The sequence below is a fragment of the Trachinotus anak genome, unplaced genomic scaffold (assembly GCF_046630095.1).
Source record: "Trachinotus anak isolate AG129_WGS33_773 ecotype Australia unplaced genomic scaffold, CSIRO_AGI_Tana_v1 ptg000012l, whole genome shotgun sequence".
Lineage (NCBI taxonomy): Eukaryota > Metazoa > Chordata > Actinopteri > Carangiformes > Carangidae > Trachinotus > Trachinotus anak.
The window spans coordinates 24895447-24915788 of NW_027273863.1; the positions used below are offsets into that span (position 1 = coordinate 24895447).

The 20342-nt window shown below is 40.0% G+C and overlaps 2 protein-coding genes across 14 annotated transcripts in view; both read left to right on the forward strand.

The window, feature by feature from the left end:
• LOC139628679 (tripartite motif-containing protein 16-like) overlaps positions 1 to 20342 on the forward strand; it is a 276374-nt gene that overhangs the window by 30892 nt on the left and 225140 nt on the right. The window lies entirely within an intron of this gene.
• zmynd11 (zinc finger, MYND-type containing 11) overlaps positions 48 to 20342 on the forward strand; it is a 31160-nt gene continuing 10865 nt past the window's right edge. For 3 of the 12 annotated variants that reach the window (XM_071490609.1, XM_071490611.1, XM_071490612.1), the window contains exons 1-9: positions 702 to 1656; positions 4418 to 4553; positions 7860 to 8019; positions 10117 to 10140; positions 12004 to 12060; positions 16873 to 17034; positions 17897 to 17974; positions 19224 to 19316; positions 19955 to 20042. In XM_071490609.1, the coding sequence (XP_071346710.1) occupies positions 1359 to 1656; positions 4418 to 4553; positions 7860 to 8019; positions 10117 to 10140; positions 12004 to 12060; positions 16873 to 17034; positions 17897 to 17974; positions 19224 to 19316; positions 19955 to 20042 (1096 nt within the window). In that variant the 5' untranslated portion in view covers positions 702 to 1358. The other 9 variants (XM_071490610.1, XM_071490613.1, XM_071490615.1 and 6 more) reach the window with 7 other exon arrangements.

The following is a 20342-nucleotide window of genomic DNA, read 5'->3' on the forward strand; positions in this document are numbered from 1 at the left end:
TAAAATGAGAGCATAACTGAGGCAGCTTTCCTCCTGAAGCACCACAAAGTACAGTAGTTCATGTTCAGAGCAGAGGAACATTTATCAGTCTCTGACAAAGCAAATTTTTATCTTACTTGTTGCTTCAAAAACTGGAAAACAGTGAAGTTTATTGTTGTAGAAAACTGAGAAACCACATTTATGAAGCTGGACCAGTGTTTTCTCTGGCCATCCACAGTGGTACTCCCTATATGAGAAACAAATCGGCGGAGTGCCCCTTTTACATCCCGGCTGATGAGTCCCGGTGTCGGGTGCAGTGAGCCGGATTCCACCACTAGAGCTCTCCCTGTGGCGGAGCAGCCCCGCTCGGCTGGCGCTGTCTGTGTTTACCTCCCAGCGCAGCGCTGCTGTACTGTGGCCAGCTGCTGCACTCAAACCACCACCCGCAGCCCCAACTAGCCCGAAATTTACCGATGTGATCTGCTTCGCGTTCAATCCTACACGGATTTTCTGCAGCGCTGTGTGTTTGTGACACTGGAGCAGAGGTGAGTTTGATTTTTATTCTGGTGAAAATCGCACAGGCTCAATGACAACACCAGCGCGGCTAGTTAGCCAGCAGCTACAGGCGCTAGCAGCGTTAGCACCGTTAGCGCTGCCTTTCCTATCCCGTGATGGAGGACTGTGAACATGGCGCCCTCCAAAACAAACGAGCAGGTAGCTAGTTAGCTGACAGTGTTTCGGCATTTTGTCGCGGCGGACAGACCTTCATGTGTGCTCCAAATGCAACTATGTCATTGTGGTGATTGTGAATTTTGTCTAGGTTCGCTGACAAGTTGGCTAGGTCTATCAGCAAGTTAGCTTAGGTTAGCTACGTAACAGTTTACTAGCATCGCTAACAAAAAATTAACTCACCACGATAGCCTGCTCCCCAGCCAACCATTAATTTTACGCGCTTGTTCTGAGTTGTGGGCTGTCACTCGGTCAATGTAATGTATAAACGGGCTGATTTAAGTTCTTAGGGAAAGTTAAATGGCTCCCTTTGTCTTGACAATCTTTGGTTTGGACGTTAGCTAGTTTGCTAGTAGCGAAATCCAGCTTCTTGAATGGTAGTGCCCGTGGCCTTCCACGGCTCTCTCTTTGTTGCCCAAGACACAGGTTACAGGTAATATCTTTTGTTTAAATGAAAGATTTGTCGTAAAGTTTTGTGTCACAGTGCGACAGTGCGGGTATCTATTGCTAGAACAACACGGTAGGTGATCATATCCGTGTCAACCTGGTTGCTCTTAGCGGGCTAACGGTGAATGGCAGATTGTCACGTTGAAATCTTCTGACCTGTCTGACTGTCAGTGCTGATTTAATCGACTTTATAAACAGCAGGTATGAGTGTTCAGTGGAATAATGTTAGGAGGAGCTGTCAGGATTTTAACGAGGCAGCAGCAGCGCCGTGTGGTCTCTTTGTTTATCCTGGGAGCCTCAAAACCCTCTCGGCCCGTCTTGTAATTGGCCTCCCGTGTCGCACACCTCGCCTAATTGATTGGGGAGCACCTTGGCTTGCAGAACCGGTCGTCTTGTCATCATGTAGTGTGAGCCCTCTGGGGACAGAGGTGCTGGCTGGCAGCAGAGTCGAGCAGAGGTGGTTGTGTTGTGTGCATGCCAGCCCAGCAGACACATATGGAGGTAAGAGAGAGGCTGGTTGCCGAGCTGGCTTGGCATCATGGCACAGGTGGCCCTCATTCACACCCACTTCTCTTGATACAGAGTAGGGAAGCTCACATTACTCACAGTCATCTTCCTGCTCCCTTCTCCTCTTTATTCATCAGCTGTGCTGTAAAGTCAGCAAAACTGCCCGTTAAGATTTCCAAGTTGGTTCTCCACTATCTGAACCAAGAGTTCTGCAATGTTTTTAAGCCATGATGTGTGAAAAATGTTGTTTCACCTCACCTCTTAGTTTATAGCGTAATCTGCAATCAAATGTAAATGTCACAATATTTACACGCTGCTTGAAAAAGAGAAGACAGTTTTAGTGCTTTCTTGTTGGCATCCAAATGTGCCATTTCTGCTTTTTGAACAGCCTCAAATCTTTGAGTTCACTATTTTGCAACAGGAAGTCAAAATCATTGTTTTCCTTTTATGCGCTGTTGTGTTCAGACTGGCTGGTATTCATTCAGTTTTGAATATCCAGAGCTGGTGGGCTCTGAAAATTATAAGCACAATATTTTTTTATTTGTTTTATTACTACCATTTATGTCTCTGTGTTGTTTCTCTTTGATTTGTGTCCATTTCCAGCGCTCTTTTTCAGCTGGTGGAATTGCCACAGCAAGACAGTCTTTGTTGATATAACAATTTAAAAAAAAAAAAAAAAAAAAAAAAAAAGGCTGAAAAATTTAATACATTGATCGGTCACATCAAGAAGAATCCAGATGGTGGTAATGAGAGCTTTATGTGAGCTTGACTTGCAACGCTTATATCATTCACATCAGGCTGATCCTTGTGTGCTGCCCAAGCTCAGATCTCTCAACAGAAATATAAAATATTTTGAATGATATGATGATAATGTCTCACAGCACTTGACTTGAAGAAAACACTACCCTGACCAGGACCACTACATTTTCAGACAGTATCTTTTGTTTGTTTCCTGTGACTGACCACATGCTTTCTGTTGATTTTAGCTTCATTTGCATTCTTTCTTGGCTAATTTGTCTCATCCTAAACCACAGTTCATACTCTCATGAGAAACGTGTGAAGTTGAACATCCTCTCTCGACATCTGTCACCGCATCCTCTACCACAAAGTGCGCTAAAGCCTAAGCATAGCCCTTCGTATAAAAATGCTCTAAGCATTACTATGTTTAGTGTTTGGCTGCGATATATGAAAGTGACATCTTAAGTTTCACAGATGGTTAAGAGGAGGACCGCATAAAATTGGATTTCAGGATATTCAGGGAAGGCCAGGCCTGTGCACCAGAGTGAGGAGGCAAACCAGTATTATTCAGAACCTTTGAAGGTATTTAAGAGTTTTCCTTGTCAAAATGTCTTTGGCATTTTCTGAGCGTCCTTCATCGGCACAGTGTTTGTTGTCCACATGGCAAGGAGGGAAATGGTCTGAGGTATTAAGAATGTCCTAATAACAACAAGGCATGATAGAAAAACTCTTTCCACTTATATGTAATCACTGTTTTTAAGAGGAATAACGTTTACATATGTGAATTTTTAAATAAATAGTGTATGGGTATGACAGAGACGGTGTTTCTAGCTTTAGGTGGATGTTGTCAGATGTGAGGAATGATAGTCAAGGACACAAAAAACATTTCCTGGACTTTTTACTGAATCAAAGCTACCATGCATGCCATTTTCCAAGAATTTTTATTCCAAGCATGTTAAGATATTGTGACTGCATGTATTTTGTAGAGCAATTCACATAGGCACAAATCTCTCAACATGCCTGTATATCTTTCAACACTATTTGTATAATACTGTACAATATTACAAAAGTTTGAAATGTTGATTAGTTGCTCAATGTGCTGCAAAATTCTGTCAAGAGTTGAGAAAAGTTGTGGCTCCAGCCACATAATAATGGTTGGGACAGTAGTTTTCCTCTAATATGTATTATTTTTTCTGAAGTGAGGGAAGAGGAAAGAAAGTTTCCCTGTTGATTTAGATGAGTTGAAGAATATTTCGTGAAGGATCTGGTTCTAGATCAGAGGTATTAACTTTAGAAGCAGTGCCAAAAATGTTGGACCAAAAGGGATTAATTTAAAAAAAACATGAAAAAATCCAGCCGCAAATGACCTAGGTGTTTTTTTCTCTGGAGTTGTTCCTTCTTAGCAAGTCTGGACCAGTACTCTTAGTTGCACTGACTAACAGACAACAGAGCAGCATCACATAGTCCTGAAGACACCAGGTTTGTTACTGACAGGATTTCCTTAGTGCTTGTTTTTATGACCAGATGTAGTTGTTAAATAATATTGAGGATATACTACATGCAGTATGATAATAGAGTGCTTTTAGGTCGTGATGACCACTCATCCAGTGTCAGGTGAGCTAATCTCCCACCTGACCGTGCATAATGGTCAGTAACGTCTTTACAGATGGTCACATGTGATTCTCCTGGTCTTTGTTGTCCCCCGTGGTCCCTCCTGACCACCGGCTGCTCTTGCACTGCAGAATCACTTGGAATGAAAACAGCCACTCTTTATCTAACAGGTTCCTGTTAAGCTGCTCCGCACATCCCAAACGTGTGTTTCCCTGCGCACATGATGATTAGTTTGCCTCAAATCAGCTGAGCGTGAATTTAAAAAAATGCAGCTTCTGCAGATGTTTGCTAGGATGACATACAAATACAAACATTCACATACAGTGAAACCTACTTTTCATTCACAAAAAAAGTAAACAAATAGAGCCACTGATTTATATTTTTTTCTGTTTTTTTTTTCTGACAGTTGTGATGAATAAGGAAATCATGTCACGTGTGGTGAAGAAGAGGCAGGCAGACCCCAAGGTGGTCCAATATGTGTGGGCGGCCATTGAGGTCATTCGCAACCAGAAACAAATCGCAAATATGGACAGGATCTCCAAGTAAGTTCACCACCAATAAGACTATATGTACCCTTAAAGGATACTTTAAAGGCCATCTGTCCTCCTAGAAACAACATCCTTGTTACTCTGGGTAATACATGGATGTCGCTGTGAACACTTTTCAGTTTCTGGTTTGGCATGTTTGTGTCCTTGAGCAAGGTACCCTGTCCCTAACAGCTGCATCTTCACAGCATTTCAGGTGATTCAAAGCAGCATGGCGATGACCTGAGGGCAGAAAATAGCTTCACACACAAACATGCTATTACTTGAACTGACTGTGTAGTGGGCTACTTTAATCATTTTCTCGGTTTGTCGTGTTATTTTGCAGATCTTTGAAAAAATGTTTTTTCATTTTAAAATAAAGGTAGTTGAATAACTCACAAATATATTTAGTTTTTAAAACGTGTAGGATTGCAACTAACAGTTTGCTTTGTTAGTTAGTCTGTTGATTTGTTTCAATTAATCCTTTATAAAGTAGTGAGTTCAGTTCTCAAAGTAGTTGCAGTTGTGATTCATTCTTGTAACTCTTAAGTCTGTTTGCTCTGGGTGAAAGTGGGTGGTAAACTCATCATGACAGGGACCCTTGTTCAATCAGCAGTACATAAGTGAGAAGTTCATCTTTGTTTTAAATTTGAATGTGTTGTAATTGTACCAGCCTAAAAAGTTTGATCGGTTTCCTGTGGTGACTTTGGTCTAAGAATTTCAAGTGAGGATTTTTTTCATTATTTATTATTTGATTTTAATTCATTTTGACAACATGTCAGAAGATAGTGAAAACTATTCCTCTCAGGGCTCAAGCTGACATCTTTTAAATTGCTCTTTTTGTCTGTCCAGCAGTCCAAAACCCAAAGATAACTTAATTTTCAGTGAAGGAAAACAGCAAAGTCCTCACATTTATAAGGCTGGAACAACTATTTTCTCAGAGGTTTTGCTTGATGAATAACTCAATAGATTGTGAGAAAGGCTGCTTATTGGTTTCCTTTTGATTAATTAGTTAATTGCACTTGACATTGTTGTGAGGTGATTTTGATTTACAGTGTTTGTTGGCTCAGGCTGCAGAGGCAAGGCTTGGATGTTTGGTTGAGTCCTATTTGCACTCAGGGTCACACCAGATGACGATCAATAGCTGGACTGACAGCTGTTGGAGTTCTGACATTCTCCAACCAATATTCACTCATTGGAATTCTTGCAGTGAAGCCAGCCACCCTATATTAGACCCTCTCTGTAGAAACCAGGCTGAGATGTAGAATCTACAGCTGGGTTGGGTTCATGAAGGATTTAAACGTCATGATTTCATCTTTGGAGAGGACCTCACATTGTTCAATCCACGGCAGACCTCGCCTCTCAATCGTTCCTTTCTTTCAGTCAGGGGATGGAGCAGAGACTAAATGAAACACTTACACATCTCATACAGCAAGTTGGCGAGCACCTTGGGAGCTGGCCGCTTGCCAAATGAAAACTGACAGCGAGAGGCTGTTGTCATGGCAACAGTAAGCAGCGACATGCAACGGATAGCCCTCCCGTCCACATCACCTCCATCCTATCCAGTCCCACTGTAGCTGAATTTCACCCAATAGGCTGTGTGGCTAAAAGGGTGATGACTTTGGTTCTGTGGAAACAGAGGAGACTCAAGTCAGGGAGGCAGAGGCGAATAATTAACCGCCTTCTCTCGCTCAGAGGGAAACGTGATTTCCTCATATGGCGAGGTCAAAGCCACCGCAGTCACACTGCTTAAAACCAGTTAGTTAATCATAAAGATGCTAATTGCTTTAAGATCCGTTGTAAGATATGCAGGCACCCTGTGCCCATGGAGACGAGAAACACAACAAACCTTCTCCACCGTTTGAAAGGTGCTTTCCCATACTTGGCTAATTATTATAAAAATTAATCCCAGAACTCTGGGAAATTATGATTGGCATTTTTCAGTTTTTTTCTGACATTTACAGACAAAACAATTGTTCGAGAAAATATCACATTATTCAAATGGAAAATAATCATTAGTTTCAGTCCTACTTCATTGCTATAAAATGTAAAAAGCAAGTTTGTAATTTATTTTAATCATTTATTTCATTTTTGAGTTCGTAACCTAAGAGGACACCTGATTGGGTTGATAGTTGAAGCCAGGTATTCTTACATTTTCTGTTACCTTATCAGAATTAGATACTGATTAGTAAAGTTGTGATTTTATCTCAGGAAAAAAAAAAATTTACTACAGAGTTTTTACTGTAACTACAGAAACACCCCCAGCTGATTAAAGGTCCGATATTTTACACTTCTCCAGTGTTTTATTTGAAGTTTTGATATCCATAAGAAGATGTAGTTTTACATCTCCTCTCACAGGCTTCTCACAGCTCCAGCATCAACAGTTCAGTCAGCCAAGCCTTTCTTCTGATGGGTCTGAGTGGGCTTGGGGCATTGATGAGGGCGGTGACTGCTTTGTTGTGACATCACAGAGTTACAAAAGTCGTGACAGCTTGTTTTAAGTTCGATGGACACAGCATTTTTTTTTTTTTTTTTTAGGTAGAAGCTACTCCAGTTGAGGCTCAGTGTTTGTGCTTGTTTCATCCACATCTCCAGCTTCACTTTGAGTGAACACAGACTAACATTAGTTGGACGGCATGAAGGCACATGAACATGAGGTAGTATTTTTTTTAAGGGGACAGTTCATGAATGATCTAAATGTAGGTTTTGATAGTTATGGATTTAATTTTCCAGTCCGACCTCATAGACACACTCTTGGCCTTTCTTTGTACAAGTAAATACTGACTCTCACCTGACTCCCCACTGACATGGTCTGTTCATTGGCTGTCTGCCACAGCAGAGGATGCATGACCTTGCTTTGTGAGGGTCACTGCCAGTCAGCAGACAGCTGCAGGAATCAACTGAGCCATTATTTGAACCACATTTTCTCCCACACTGGAAAATGTAGGTACATGAGAGGAAATGGAAAAAAATGTCTCTGTAATTTCAAACACCACATGTATCTCTAATCCGTTTTCTGATTGAATATGAAAATAACTTATGGAGCAGTGAGATGCTGTTGGTGCAATATTACAAATCTGAGAAGCAAGTAATTCAAAGACCATTGAAAATGCTGTTTGACTGACAATGATGCATTCACTTTATAAAACAACCATTCGAACGATGGCCACATTAATGCCAGTGGTGGGTCCCAGCTAAGGTCTGCCCCTACTGTAGGTTTGCGATTTGAAATGTTAGTGTTTGGCTAACATGGAAAAATGGTTACCATCGGCACAGCTGCCTTCACACACTCGCTCAGTGACTTTTCTACTCTGACCTGCCTAGGTACCTGAGTCGTGTGTTTGGCATGCACCCTAAGGAGACTGCCAGACAGCTGAGCCTAGCTGTAAAGGACGGCCTGGTGGTGGAGACCCTGACGGTTGGCTGCAAGGGCTCCAAGGCCGGCATTGAGCAGGAGGGATACTGGCAGCCTGGGGATGAGATGGTAAGTCCAGTGACAATTTATCAGGTTCTCAACACAGGCAACGGTGAACACTGAATCCTTTTTCGAGATCCTGTGTTATAGGTCAACAACAGTGAGCTAATTCATCCTTTTATGTGGTGGCTTTGTTCAAGTATAACAGTAGAATTGTGTTGGTGCGCATGTTCACATTGCAAGCAACATTTTTTAAGGCTTGAAGTCCAGTGTTTCCCTAAAGAGAGTGTTTCTGGTAACTGTTCAGTGACAAAACGTTTTGCCACCACCACTGTCTAATAGCCAAGAAAGTTTCCCAACTGATAGGATTCTATTTTATGATCTAGTTTTAGCTGACAAGTGGAAAATGAACTATACATAAATTCTAGTTTAACAGTTCAAGATTCAGGGCCGCAACTGTAGACTATTTTCTTTTTTGCTTAATTTGCTGCTTATTGTCTTGGTTGGTTAATTACTCACTTGGTCCAATAAACCATCAGAAAGCAGTGAAAAATAAAAAAAGTTTATTTTGACCAAAGGTATTGAATTTACCAGAATGTACGAAATGACTGAAAAATCAGTCATTTGTGGAGCTGGAGACAGAGAGAGTTTGATATTTTTGCTTAATCACCTACCAAAACAGCTGCCTTTTTTATTTAGTTTTCTGTAGATTGATTAATGGTTGCAGGTCTAGAAAGGTTACAATAACAAATAGAAAATGAATGGTAGTTTTTTAATTTTAGCAATTTATTTTTTTGGTTTAGTTTCCTGATTTCCAAGTTTCTAGATTACTGCTTTAGTTTGTAACTGAGTTACATGACAGAAAAAAATCAGCAAATGCTCTAAGTATTGTCCGTAAAAGCTGTCATACAAGTAGTAATTCTTCAAAAAGAAAATCCGAAAACCAAATGGTTAAAGTCAAAATAAATATATAAATGAATAATTAAAAAAACAATGTTCTCCGTCTAAAACACTAGAGAGAAATGGGAAACAATCATGTTTTCATAATTTTTTACAAATATAATAATAATAATAATAATAGTACAATAATGAATAAAAACTTTTAAATGGTTATATGCAGACACATCCCATGTATTTGGGTGTCCTCTACAAATTGGATTCTGTCAGGATATAGCCACCCATCTGTCAAGTTGCTTGCAGTGTGAACACAGTGTTAATGGAGTCACCACACACAGACTTTAGATGGAGCAAATATTACTCTTGTACCATCCTCGAGCCAAACAGCAGAGATAAGAAAACAATATAGAAGTATTTTGGTCAAATTGTGGGCTTTAGTTTAATACTTGGTTCTGTATACATATAAAAATGTCACCCAACTATTTTCAATTTATTTTTCAACAGTGTTTAGTATGCCCTGTGTTGTGCAGTGTTGTGCTAGTAATGTTTGTGTCTCTTCATGTTTAGTCCTTGTTTTTATTTCCACCTTATTTCCCTTGTTAGTTGTAAGAACAGTTCACAGTGTAGAGAGGCTTTGACTTGTCTCTTCCGCAGTAGCGCTGCACTGAGCGTGTCATTTCACAGTATATCAGCACTACCTGGGGACTATCCTCATCTGTAATGCAAAAAGCACCTTATGGATTACTCTGTAAGTGCGAGTGGCATTAACATGTATTTGGTGGCTGCCTTAATCCCAGTGCTTTTTACCACAGGGTACTAACACCCTAGCAATATTAGTGTTGTGCTTTACACATTAAACTACAAGAAGCGCAAAACTGGAAAAACAGAAATGACAGATGTGATTTGTATCACTATAACAATGTGGTTGTAGACGAAGCTTCTTTTATTAGATGAACTGCTTGGTTTTGACTTGCACATACTCATGCACAAAACATGCACCAGTTCATTATGATGCAATATATATATTTTGCTGATAAAATCTTTGCATCCAAAGTTATTCATTATGATTTGAAGGCCAGAAAAGCAGTCATGGAAATCATGCAAAGAAGCTTGGGGAACTTATTTGTAGCCGGTCTGTATGTACTGTGTGGTGTCATCGCAAAAAAGGTGTTGGTCTCTCAGGACAAAACACCGTTAACCAGCGGAGCTCAGGTCATTTTTAGCAGCAGGACTTTTAAACACTACTCTCTGAATCACTTGCAATCACAGGAGCCGAAAGCCGAGGGAAGCAAGGTAAGGGCTGCATTGTTATTTTCAAATTCAGGGTTTGTTCCTCATTCGATCCCTTCATTTTTTCCCCACCTCTCAACTAACATCATTCTGTGAGAAATCAGTTCTGCCACATGCAGTGCAGTCAGGGATTTGCGTGAATCTTTTTATGCAGGCTGCAGAAAAAAACAAACGGCATACAGTATGTTCTGGTGAGTGTCAAAGTTGTGGGCTGTATAAAATGAAACAGTAAGGCTTCTCGGCCAGTGGTGAGAAAATGTCTTCTTGCACTATGTAATGCTTCTCACTGCACTTAAATAAAATTACACACAAGGGCTAAAAACGTATCAGGTTTCCATTTGCAGATCACTCTGCTTGCTGGCCTACAGTCTAGTAGTAACCACACTGCCAGAAGCTGCTTGCTGTCATTCAGTCGTGCTGTAAAAAGCTTCATGAAAGTCCATCTCGGCGCTGTGTCCATGTGGCCAAATTTCTTGCGGAAGTGATCAATGATCTTGATGAAAGTATGTGCTCGCTACTTATCTACATATGTGCTGTTGCTTGATTTTTAAAGACACAAAGTCTTAACCTGGTGCAGCTCAAAGCCGTATCCAGTCCTCGGCATTGAAACACCAGCCAACTAGAGTCAAATAGCAACTGTGAATTATGGCTTTAACTGTGATCAGTGTGCTTAATTGAATCACATTTTGCTGTGAGATAACAAGCAATGCTAGCATAGTCGCAGGTTGGTAGCAAGCATCTGTGCGTTTGTAGTATTTTGGTCTTGGTAGTTGTAGTTCTCCTCAGAAGGGGTGTGTCCTGCTGTGTTCTTAACTTCTGTCTGGCATGCTTATTTTCTTTTTTCCTTCATTTTTGGTTAATGAAAGAGGGTGGAGGCGGGAGGGAGGGTAGTTGTAGTTTGTGTGGTCGTGCTCTTTAGTTTTCTCCGTGCTTGCTGCTAGTAACACAGCCAACTTTTTTTTTTGTCCCAGGTCACTCAGTGGACAGACTTAGAGTTTGAATGTGAGAAGCAGTTGCTAGATGGAGGCTGGTTCTCCCTCTGCAGGTGCCTGGATTCAATCCAGCTGGCATGTGCTGTGTCCTTGACCTCAGGAATATTTAATCCTCAAACAGATAACCATGGCATTTGCCCACCAATCGTAACATTTAAAAATAGCACCACCAAATTTTTGAAAACAAGTTTTAAATGCACTGCCTCAGGCCAGATGAGATTAAATCCAGGTTTGCCCAAACAGATTATTTTATCTGTGAAATTCTACTCTATATTTCTACATTAACTTCTACTCTATATTTTCCATATATTTCCCCCTACTTTTTTTTAAGGGGGTATTTTTTAAAAAGGTTTTTGTTTTTCAAAAAACACTTGGATGCTTTGTTAACAGTTAAAGTTTGGTGCTTAAACATTTAAATCTGCACACTTGTGATGCATGATAATGAACGTGATATGATGTGTTGATGTAGTGATTGTAACAAAGAGCCCAACTACACATTATTTCATTGAATTTACTAACGCACTATTTTGACAATGTATAGTGAACTTCCTTGTGCAAACATTGTTTTCATATTTTACACCCTCCTCAGTCATTTTATTTAGTTTACAACAACAGAACATGAATGAAGCATTTTGTTGCCACAGAGATGCCCTGGCCTAAAAATTATATTCACTAGATTTAAAGGAACGTGCTTGTTTGGCACAGATGCAGCAAAAATCACATCATTATCATCATCATTTTTATATTTTCATTAGTAAAAAATGAAACACAATAATGATCAGCACTCATATCACAATCGCAATATCTGCCCAAATAATTGCAATATAATTTTTTTCTTTTAATCATTTTATTTTTTTTTCTTTATATCCTTCAGCCCCAGTGGCTGACCACCTCAGATAAACAACTTCTTTGGGGAGATTCTGAAAGAGGGGTAGGCAATATGACGATATATACAATGACAAAGTATAAATTTATGTACTGTCAGATATTTTGCCATTCTGTTTTTACACAGAGGTATCTAGTCCTTTAACATCACAGGCAATGTTCCCTGAGCAGGACTGCTTTATAGCAATAATGTGTTAATATATACTAAAATAGAAGATTTTATCCATATTGCCCAACCACTACAAGTGGTGTGTAACAGTGTTCACACAAGCATGTAATACATCGTGAAAAGTTGTGTGTGTATATATACCATATATGTATGGTATGAGTTTTATAAGACCAAAACTTGCGAAACTTGCAAAGGAGCGTCTAGCTTATGTGGATCTGAAGAAAATGTCAGACTACAAGTGAAGCAGTTTATTTCTAAAAGTGGCAGGAGGTGGAGATGAATCCCGGGGTTGTTTTGTGTAGGTCATTTGAAGGCACATTAGCCTGCTGCTCAGCCTCGCTCGGCTCTCCGACATGTCCCGGCTTGACACTGTCAGTGTAGAGCTGTTAACCAGAGTCGGAAAGCAGCGGGAGACGGCTGAAGGAAGCCAACTCTATCACTATCCAGGTCCCTGCCTTTGTTCGCAGCCTTTAGAGAGGGCACATTTCTCCCTCCAAAAAGGTGCAGAGATATTTCACGGATGTTTAGGGAAGTCTTTAATATAAAAACTAAAAACAAAGTTTAAACTTTGTTTTAATTTTTTTTGGGGGATTTTCCTCATGCACTTTGACTAATCTGGTCCTCAGACATCATGTTGCTGTAATAATATCTGTTGTGCTTGGGCCTTATTCTGTCCACACACTTGTTGACACTCACTTTGCTGAAACCACAGACACGGTGTCCTTCACTCAGAGAGCTCTAGCCTTTTGAAGTCAGGCACTTGTCTTTCAGACAGTCCAACAATAGTGGAGTGGCTCTTGACACTCAACAGAACACAAGGACCATCTGTATTGTCAAGTGTTTGTGTGGGTGAAGAGCCTATTACGCTCTAAAAAGTAGAAGTCCTTGGAGGAATCTCTGGACGGGCTTTAATTTAAAACCATGGAGAATGTTCCTCCTTCACTTCTGTTCATTTGGGAATATGTGAACACAACTGTTGCACTTAACTTTCACTCTTTGTTCCCAAATCGGATTGAGAATATGGTCTGACCATAGATATCAAGTGCAACTTTGCATTGCAGGCAAGTAATGTAAACACCGGGTGTGAATTATGGGTTAAGGCTGAGTTTTGTTAGCACAGTAGCTCCAGCTACTAAGAACTGGATCTGAATGAAGTATATTCAATGCTTTTCTAATGACTTGGCAGAAAACCATTGCATTCAAATTAGGTAATAAGTGATTAGAAATGTGTCTCCATGTTGCAATGACAAATTTATTTTCAGCCGCAAAATGTCCCGTTAACAGATCCTGGCCACAAGACCTCCACCAAGGCCAATGTCAAGCAACAGAGTTCAGAGAAAGAAAATAAAATTCATAGTAAATGATCTGGATCTGTCCTAACATTTAATGGCTTCTTCCCTGTTCAGACTTTTTTGCTTAATCCTCGAATTTAAGGAATCCCCATTAAAACGTTGCTTATATTTGCTGAAATATATATTGTTACATTTATTAAAAAATTAATGCAATGTCAGATGCACTATTGTTATGAATTTTTTTCAAAATTTTCAAACATCATTGTTAGGATTGATTTCCAAAAAAAATTAAATAAATTAAAATAATCTGTCAGGTTATACTTTGAAGATAAAGTTGTAAAGAATTTTTGACACTGTTGGAAAGCTGCCTGGGTGCTTTAAAGACAGATCCAGCATATTTTTAAGGTTTCAGGTTTATTGTCCCATTCAGTGCACCTGGATTATTTTTACAACAGGTGTTTTTGACAATGACCACACTAACTGAAAAGACAAGATCCTTATTTAGTGTGAGATGAAAAGCTGCAGCTGTTAGTAAAAGAGACTTTCACCAAATTTTTATGAATTTACTCTAGAATTGACAATAGAGAGACAACGTGAAATGAGGGGGAGAGACTGACTGACATGACTTCAACCAAGGATGTTACAGTTAGTGCTTTAAACCCAACTTGCCAAAAACAATTACTTACTTAGGGCAATTTTTTGATGAATCTTTTAATCGTTTAGTCAATAAAATGCCAAAAACCGTTAAGAGAAATGCCTGTCACGGCTTTACAGAGAGGAGTGTGACATCTTCTATTCTTGTTTGTGTAGATATTCAGTATCCAATGATGTAAAATAGAGAAAAGCAGTTAATCGTTTAAATTTAAGAAGCTGAAGGCAGAGCATATTTTGGCTTTTTTTGCGCAACAAATAACTTAAAACAATTATTGAAAATTGTTAATGATTATTTTTTTGTCAATCTACAAATCAATTAATTGGTTGTATTTGTCTGTGTTACTGCCTAGTGGTTGCAGAATATTTTATTTTGGTGAGGTCTCTTACAGTTGCAGATGATCCTTTTTAAAGAGCCTTCAGTAAACCCCTGGATTTCAGAGTGTAGAGTGCTTCCTGGCAGCCCCTGCTTCAGATCAGGGTCTTTGTTGTTGCAGCGACACTGGCAGCGTGAATGTCAGAGCTATCCTCACTCCTTTTGTCCTTATGACTATTTATGGTTGTGTTGGGGCTCGTTTCACCCCTACACTTCCGACGGAGCCACTCTCGTCCAAGTCTGTTTAAATCTGCATGTGTTTTTAGGCAGAGGAAGGCTTCCCTGCTGCAGTGCACATTCTTGTCACAGTCTTCTGTTTAAAGACTTATCAGGGTTATTTAGGAAATGCATTCCTGGTAAGATGATCTTGTATGATTCCTTAAGCTCAAACCCAAACAGCACATAAACATATGGAGAAAAGATCAAGGAAGGGACTGAAGTGCGGCTCTTTTCTAGCTTTCATTGAGCGGCACTTGGTCACGATTCTGATGCTCTTCCCTACTGAGCCGGTCCAGACTGTGAGTGGGAGGAGTTGGACTCTTGACAGGTGGATGAGGAGTTGAATTTTTAGTGGTTCACACTTGCCGTCTCTGTGCCCTTCATTTGAACCCTTTAATTAAAATTAGTATAAGACAAGACGACTGCAGCCTTTTGTGTGTTTCCAAAAAAAAAAAAAAAAAAAAAAAAAAAAAAGGCAATGACCTTTCAGCCATGAACGCATTTGCTTGATGAACTTTTAATTATCACACAATAAAGGGAGGTTATTTTAAAATTAACATTACAAAATGCCAGCAAGGGCTGGGTATCAGTTGAAATTTGGTACCACAGTTCTTTGTTTTGAAATATTGAAATGTTTATTTTAAAGTCATGTATAAGTCCAATATTATATAAAGGTGGATATCCATGTGTTTTTTGATTATAAAGCAGGTCTAGGTTCTATATTAATACTGTGAAAGTATCAAAGCCTCAGTCCACAGAGAAATGCACACAGCCTGTATTCAGAAACTGAGCCTTAAAACCAGCCGTCAGGACTTCTGGAACTTTGTGATGTCACAAGAAAGCAGTCACCACTCTCAGCTACACCCCAAGCCCCGCCCACGTGGACCCACCATCCAACCTTGCAGGATTCGGTTTCTCTGAGTGTTTACCTGAAATCTGCTATATTTATTGGATCACTCAGAAAACAGCTAGCCATTCAGAAATGTTAAATGTTGTGCATTTAGTATAAGCACATTGCTCCAATGAAAATGTCTGAAATTGAACAATCTTTGATTAAACTCAGGAGCAAGCTGATAAATGAAAAAGAAAGCAATCTTCTAAATGTCAGTGTTTTTGACAGATTTCAGTACTTGGTGCTTCTGACATGTGTTGTCTGCACCAAAAAGTCTTTTTTTTTTTTTTTGCTACTTCCACCCAGCAGCTACACAGGAAAAAGGAGGCTCCAGAAGGGCTGAAAAGCTGCTCAACATTATTATTAGATTTTTTTTCTTCGCATCCATTTTTCCCACTTAGATCTTCTTAGCTGCCTCATGGTTCGAACCACTGACCTTTTGGCACAATGCTCTGAACGCCACGCTGTCACCACCTGCTGTCACTAAGGCCAGTGTGTCTAAATTAGCTTTACAAAAATCACTTCAGTTTCTTTACTGTTCCTTCACTGACTTCTGTTACCACATCCACACTCAGGTGAAAAGTAGATAAAACATCTATATATTTTGAGGTGTTTCATGAATGTGTGCTTAATGCAGAATCACAATGAAATAATGCATTTTAAATTTGCTGGTGAAATACACAGAAGAATGAGTGTGTGCTCAGATATAATAATCATGCTATCAGATCTGGAACTGTTCAGTCATCTGAGCTGGAATTTATTACCATGGATTTTTTTATGGATTGGAGCACTTTTGAAACTTAGAAATTAAAAGGAAGGAAGTTTAGCAGAACACCAGCAGGATTTTTGTATTTTGATTTACTGGAATCTAACAAGTGTCCTCTGTGTCTCTTCTATAAGGCATCAACCACGATCAAGCATCACGACCAAATTGAAAGCTGCACACACAAATTGAAAACAAATTCATACCCACAGAAAACTTAAAAAGCTCAGATCAGGGGGGGGGGGGGGGGGGTCTTATTTGCAAGCTCGTGCTGTAGATTTTAGATGCTCCCTCATTCATTGCGTGAGGAAGTTGATGTCTTGCAGTGTGAGATCAAACCTTCTGTCACCTTCTCTCCTCCTGACACTCTGTAAATCTGTAAATCTGAGCACTAGGTTTAATCAAGGATGGAGAAAATCATTTCCTCCCCTGCTGTGGTTGGCAGGTCGGAGGGGGGGGTCACCCAAACTTGTGCTCTGCTGTGTCTTCCCTGCAGGACTGGGAGGCGGAGAGCCACGACTGGTACTGCTTCGAGTGTCACCTACCAGGGGACGTCCTCACGTGCGACAACTGTTTTCGGGTTTACCATCTCAAGTGTCTGTCAGAGGAGTGTAAGCCCAGAGATGGAGGGTCTCACTGGCAATGTGTCGTCTGCAGGGTAGGTGCTCAAACTTGGGCATGTATACACTCTTAAGGGTCTATTATGTCTTTTTTTTAAATGATTTATGAGCATCTTTTTGGAAAGTAGGATATTTTATTAATCACTGCAGAGGGCAGTTAGAGAGTTGGAGGTTTTAGGTTTAGTTTAATATGATATCATGGGTGCAAGGTAGGCATTTTAAAGCAAACTGACATCTTTAAGTGCATCATAAGTTGATGATGATGGATTGATTTTTTTTTGATAAATGGGGCCCTGAGTCTTTGAAATGAGCCTATTTGGTTGTTTTTTGGTTGCAGTCTGTCTTTCTGTTGAGCTGTGTTCACACAGTAAACGGTGCCACTGAGAGGTTGTTTCTATTTTTTTTTATAAGTTGATTTTATAAAGAATAAACATGTTAAGTGATATTTGAAACTGCAGCCTAACAGTCTTTTCTTTGTCAGACTTTGGATAAAAAAATGTGCCTCTGCAAGTCCTAATCCTTCCTTTCATCCTTCCACACTGCCTCCACTGCAGTACTTTATCTGTCTGACGTCTTCGTAATGCTCATCTGTAATAACCTTCCTGTAATAATTCAGTCTGTACAGAGACAAAAACATAAATCAGGATTCTGCAGCAGAAATGTTTCTGTTATATTTACTCACCCCAGTTAAGGGTCTTGTTGCTTTCATGACATTTAAGACGTCAGTTCTCACTGTAAGTTTCATACCAGCAGACGCCTAATTAATTTTCACTTTTCAGTCAGCCCCGTCTCCTCTTCTGTACTCCTGCTTTTCTGTAATGTGTTGTTATGAATGAATATTAAATTCAAGTTAAAGGGTCGAATCACCATCTCCCTCCCTCCCTCCCTTCCTTCCTGCAGGGCAGTAAAAAGAAGAACCTGAACAAACAGGAGATGTGTAAATACCTGCGTTTCATCGTCCAGCGTATGAAGGAGAGGGTGAGAACAACTGAACATTTATTTCTGCCTGTTACTGCTGCTGTTTACCTTCAACTCATCAAACCTCCTCCCCGTGAGAATACAGCAGACTGCTGTCCATGTGATGACGTCATTCAACCTCTGCTCTAGTGTGACCCTTTACCTTTTTATTGGTCTGGGTCTCATTTAGATTCAGTTATTATGATTTAAATTCTGCTGGTCAGATCCTGTTTTTGTCATATTAAGAAAGATTTTGATGTTTTTTTTTTCCCCACTCACTGTTTTAAGCTTGGTTTCACTGATAATGACTGACGGTAAAAACAAAATGCTTCCTTGTTCTTACACTGCAGGAAGTTGGTAGAAATCCAGTGATTCAACGTAGTGATTACAAATTGCTGTATCACTTAGCTGTGCTTTTGTTTACATTGTGTCATGCTCACCATGTGGACTTAGCTGTCAAATGTGGCGGCCCGCCCACTCTGACAGGCTGAAGGAGCGACTCTGAAATGTCTCCACAAACATGTTTTTCCTCCTGTAAAATAGTTCAATCTATTTTCCAGAGAAAATAGATTCGAAACCCACTGTGACATGACGACATCCTGGGGTCTGGACTCACAATAACCCTCCCCTCTGCCCCACTCAAGAGAAGATATCCCCTTCATTCTCCTCCTTCATCACCAGCCTTCCTCTGTCTTTTCAGACATCTCTTTCTGCTCGCTCATCTCCTCCATTCTCTCGCTCCCATAACCTCGAGTGTTAAATAATCTCATTACTCTTCTACTGCTTTTTTTGTTCTCTCATCCCTTTCTCTATCCTTCCCTCCTTCATCCCACTGCACCCTTTAAAATTAGTATCAAATCTCATCATTTACTCTCCGTGCTGCCTCCGTCTCTGTAGGCCTTGCACGCGCCCCTGCTTCATTAACCCTTTCTCTCCCGTCCTCCAGCCTGTAAAGACGTATTAAATCAGTATCCTCTCTCTGTAGGGCTGCAACTAAAGATTATTTTTATTAACAATTTCTCTGCGGATTGTTTTGTCAATTAGTGATTTAAATGTCCAAAAAATGTAAAAAATAAATAAATAAATACTTTGCACACACACATTGGCATCAAGTGAACAGTTTCAAATGTGAGAATTTACAATCCTCACATTTGAGAAGTTTGAACCTGCTCTTAAAATGACTTAAACTAAAAGTTGTTGATTAATATTCTTTTGATCAACTAATTAATTAATCAGTGATTAATTGCAGCTCTGCTCCTCCACTTTGCAGGCAGTGGACCTGAACAAGAAAGGCAAAGACATTAAACATCCCATGTACAGACGGCTGATCCACACTGCGCTGGACGTCACCAACATCCAAGAGGTAACAGTCAAGTCCAGTGTCAGTGTCCTGTTCTTTTTTAATGTGTGTAACATTTTTCTGCTTTCATTCATATTTATTTACTTCTTTTTTATCTTTTAAATTTTTTTTTATCATCTTATTTTTGAAACTTCTTTACCTGTACAGAAGATGGAAACACCCCCTCACACTCACACTCTCACATAACTCCTCATGTTAACACAATACTTTAACTATATGGCAGTTGTCCTTTATTTTCTTAACAAATCTTAACTTTCATGATTTTGAATGTTAACAAGGCTGACAAGATTTATTCATAAAGCAAAATAGTTGTGTATAATACTGTGTGTGTGTGTGTGTGTGTGTGTGTGTGTGTGTGTGTGTGTGTGTGTGTGTGTGTGTGTGTGTGTAAATATGCACACTTCCCTTTCCTGGACCTCTCGCATGTCGATCCCCAAACGCGCGCACACACCCAGCATGTGAATAGACCTCTTTGTACCTGTACTCTCTCTCTCTGACCAACATTCTCTTTCTCTCTCTCTCTCTCTCTCTCTCTCTCTCTCTCTCTCTCTCTCTCTCTCTCTCTCTCTCTCTCTCTCTCTCTCTCTCTCTCTCTCTCTCTCTCTCTCTCTCTCTCTCTCTCTCTCTCTCTCCCATCTAAGAACTTGTCTGAAGGAAAGTATAAGAGCTTTGAGGAGTTCAAGGCAGACGCTCAGCTGATTGTTCACAACACTGCCATCCTGTACGGAGGTGAGTCAAAGTTTTTTACAGATTTCAGTTTGTTGTTCTGTGTTGTCTCCTCCTCGTTTCATCCAGAAAACGAGATGAAAGTGAATTGTCAAGCATTATTGGTCCAAACATGTCGCGATTAATGATGGAAAAATTAATTAAAATGCTATTTGTGAGCTGCAACACCTGCTGAACCAACTGTGCGGTGCACCCTGTAGTTTTATCATCTCACTAAACCTCTGTAAAAAACACTGACTAAACCACACTGACAAAGAAGCTTTGGCTGTTACAAGTTTGAGACTGATAAAAAGTTAATGATGT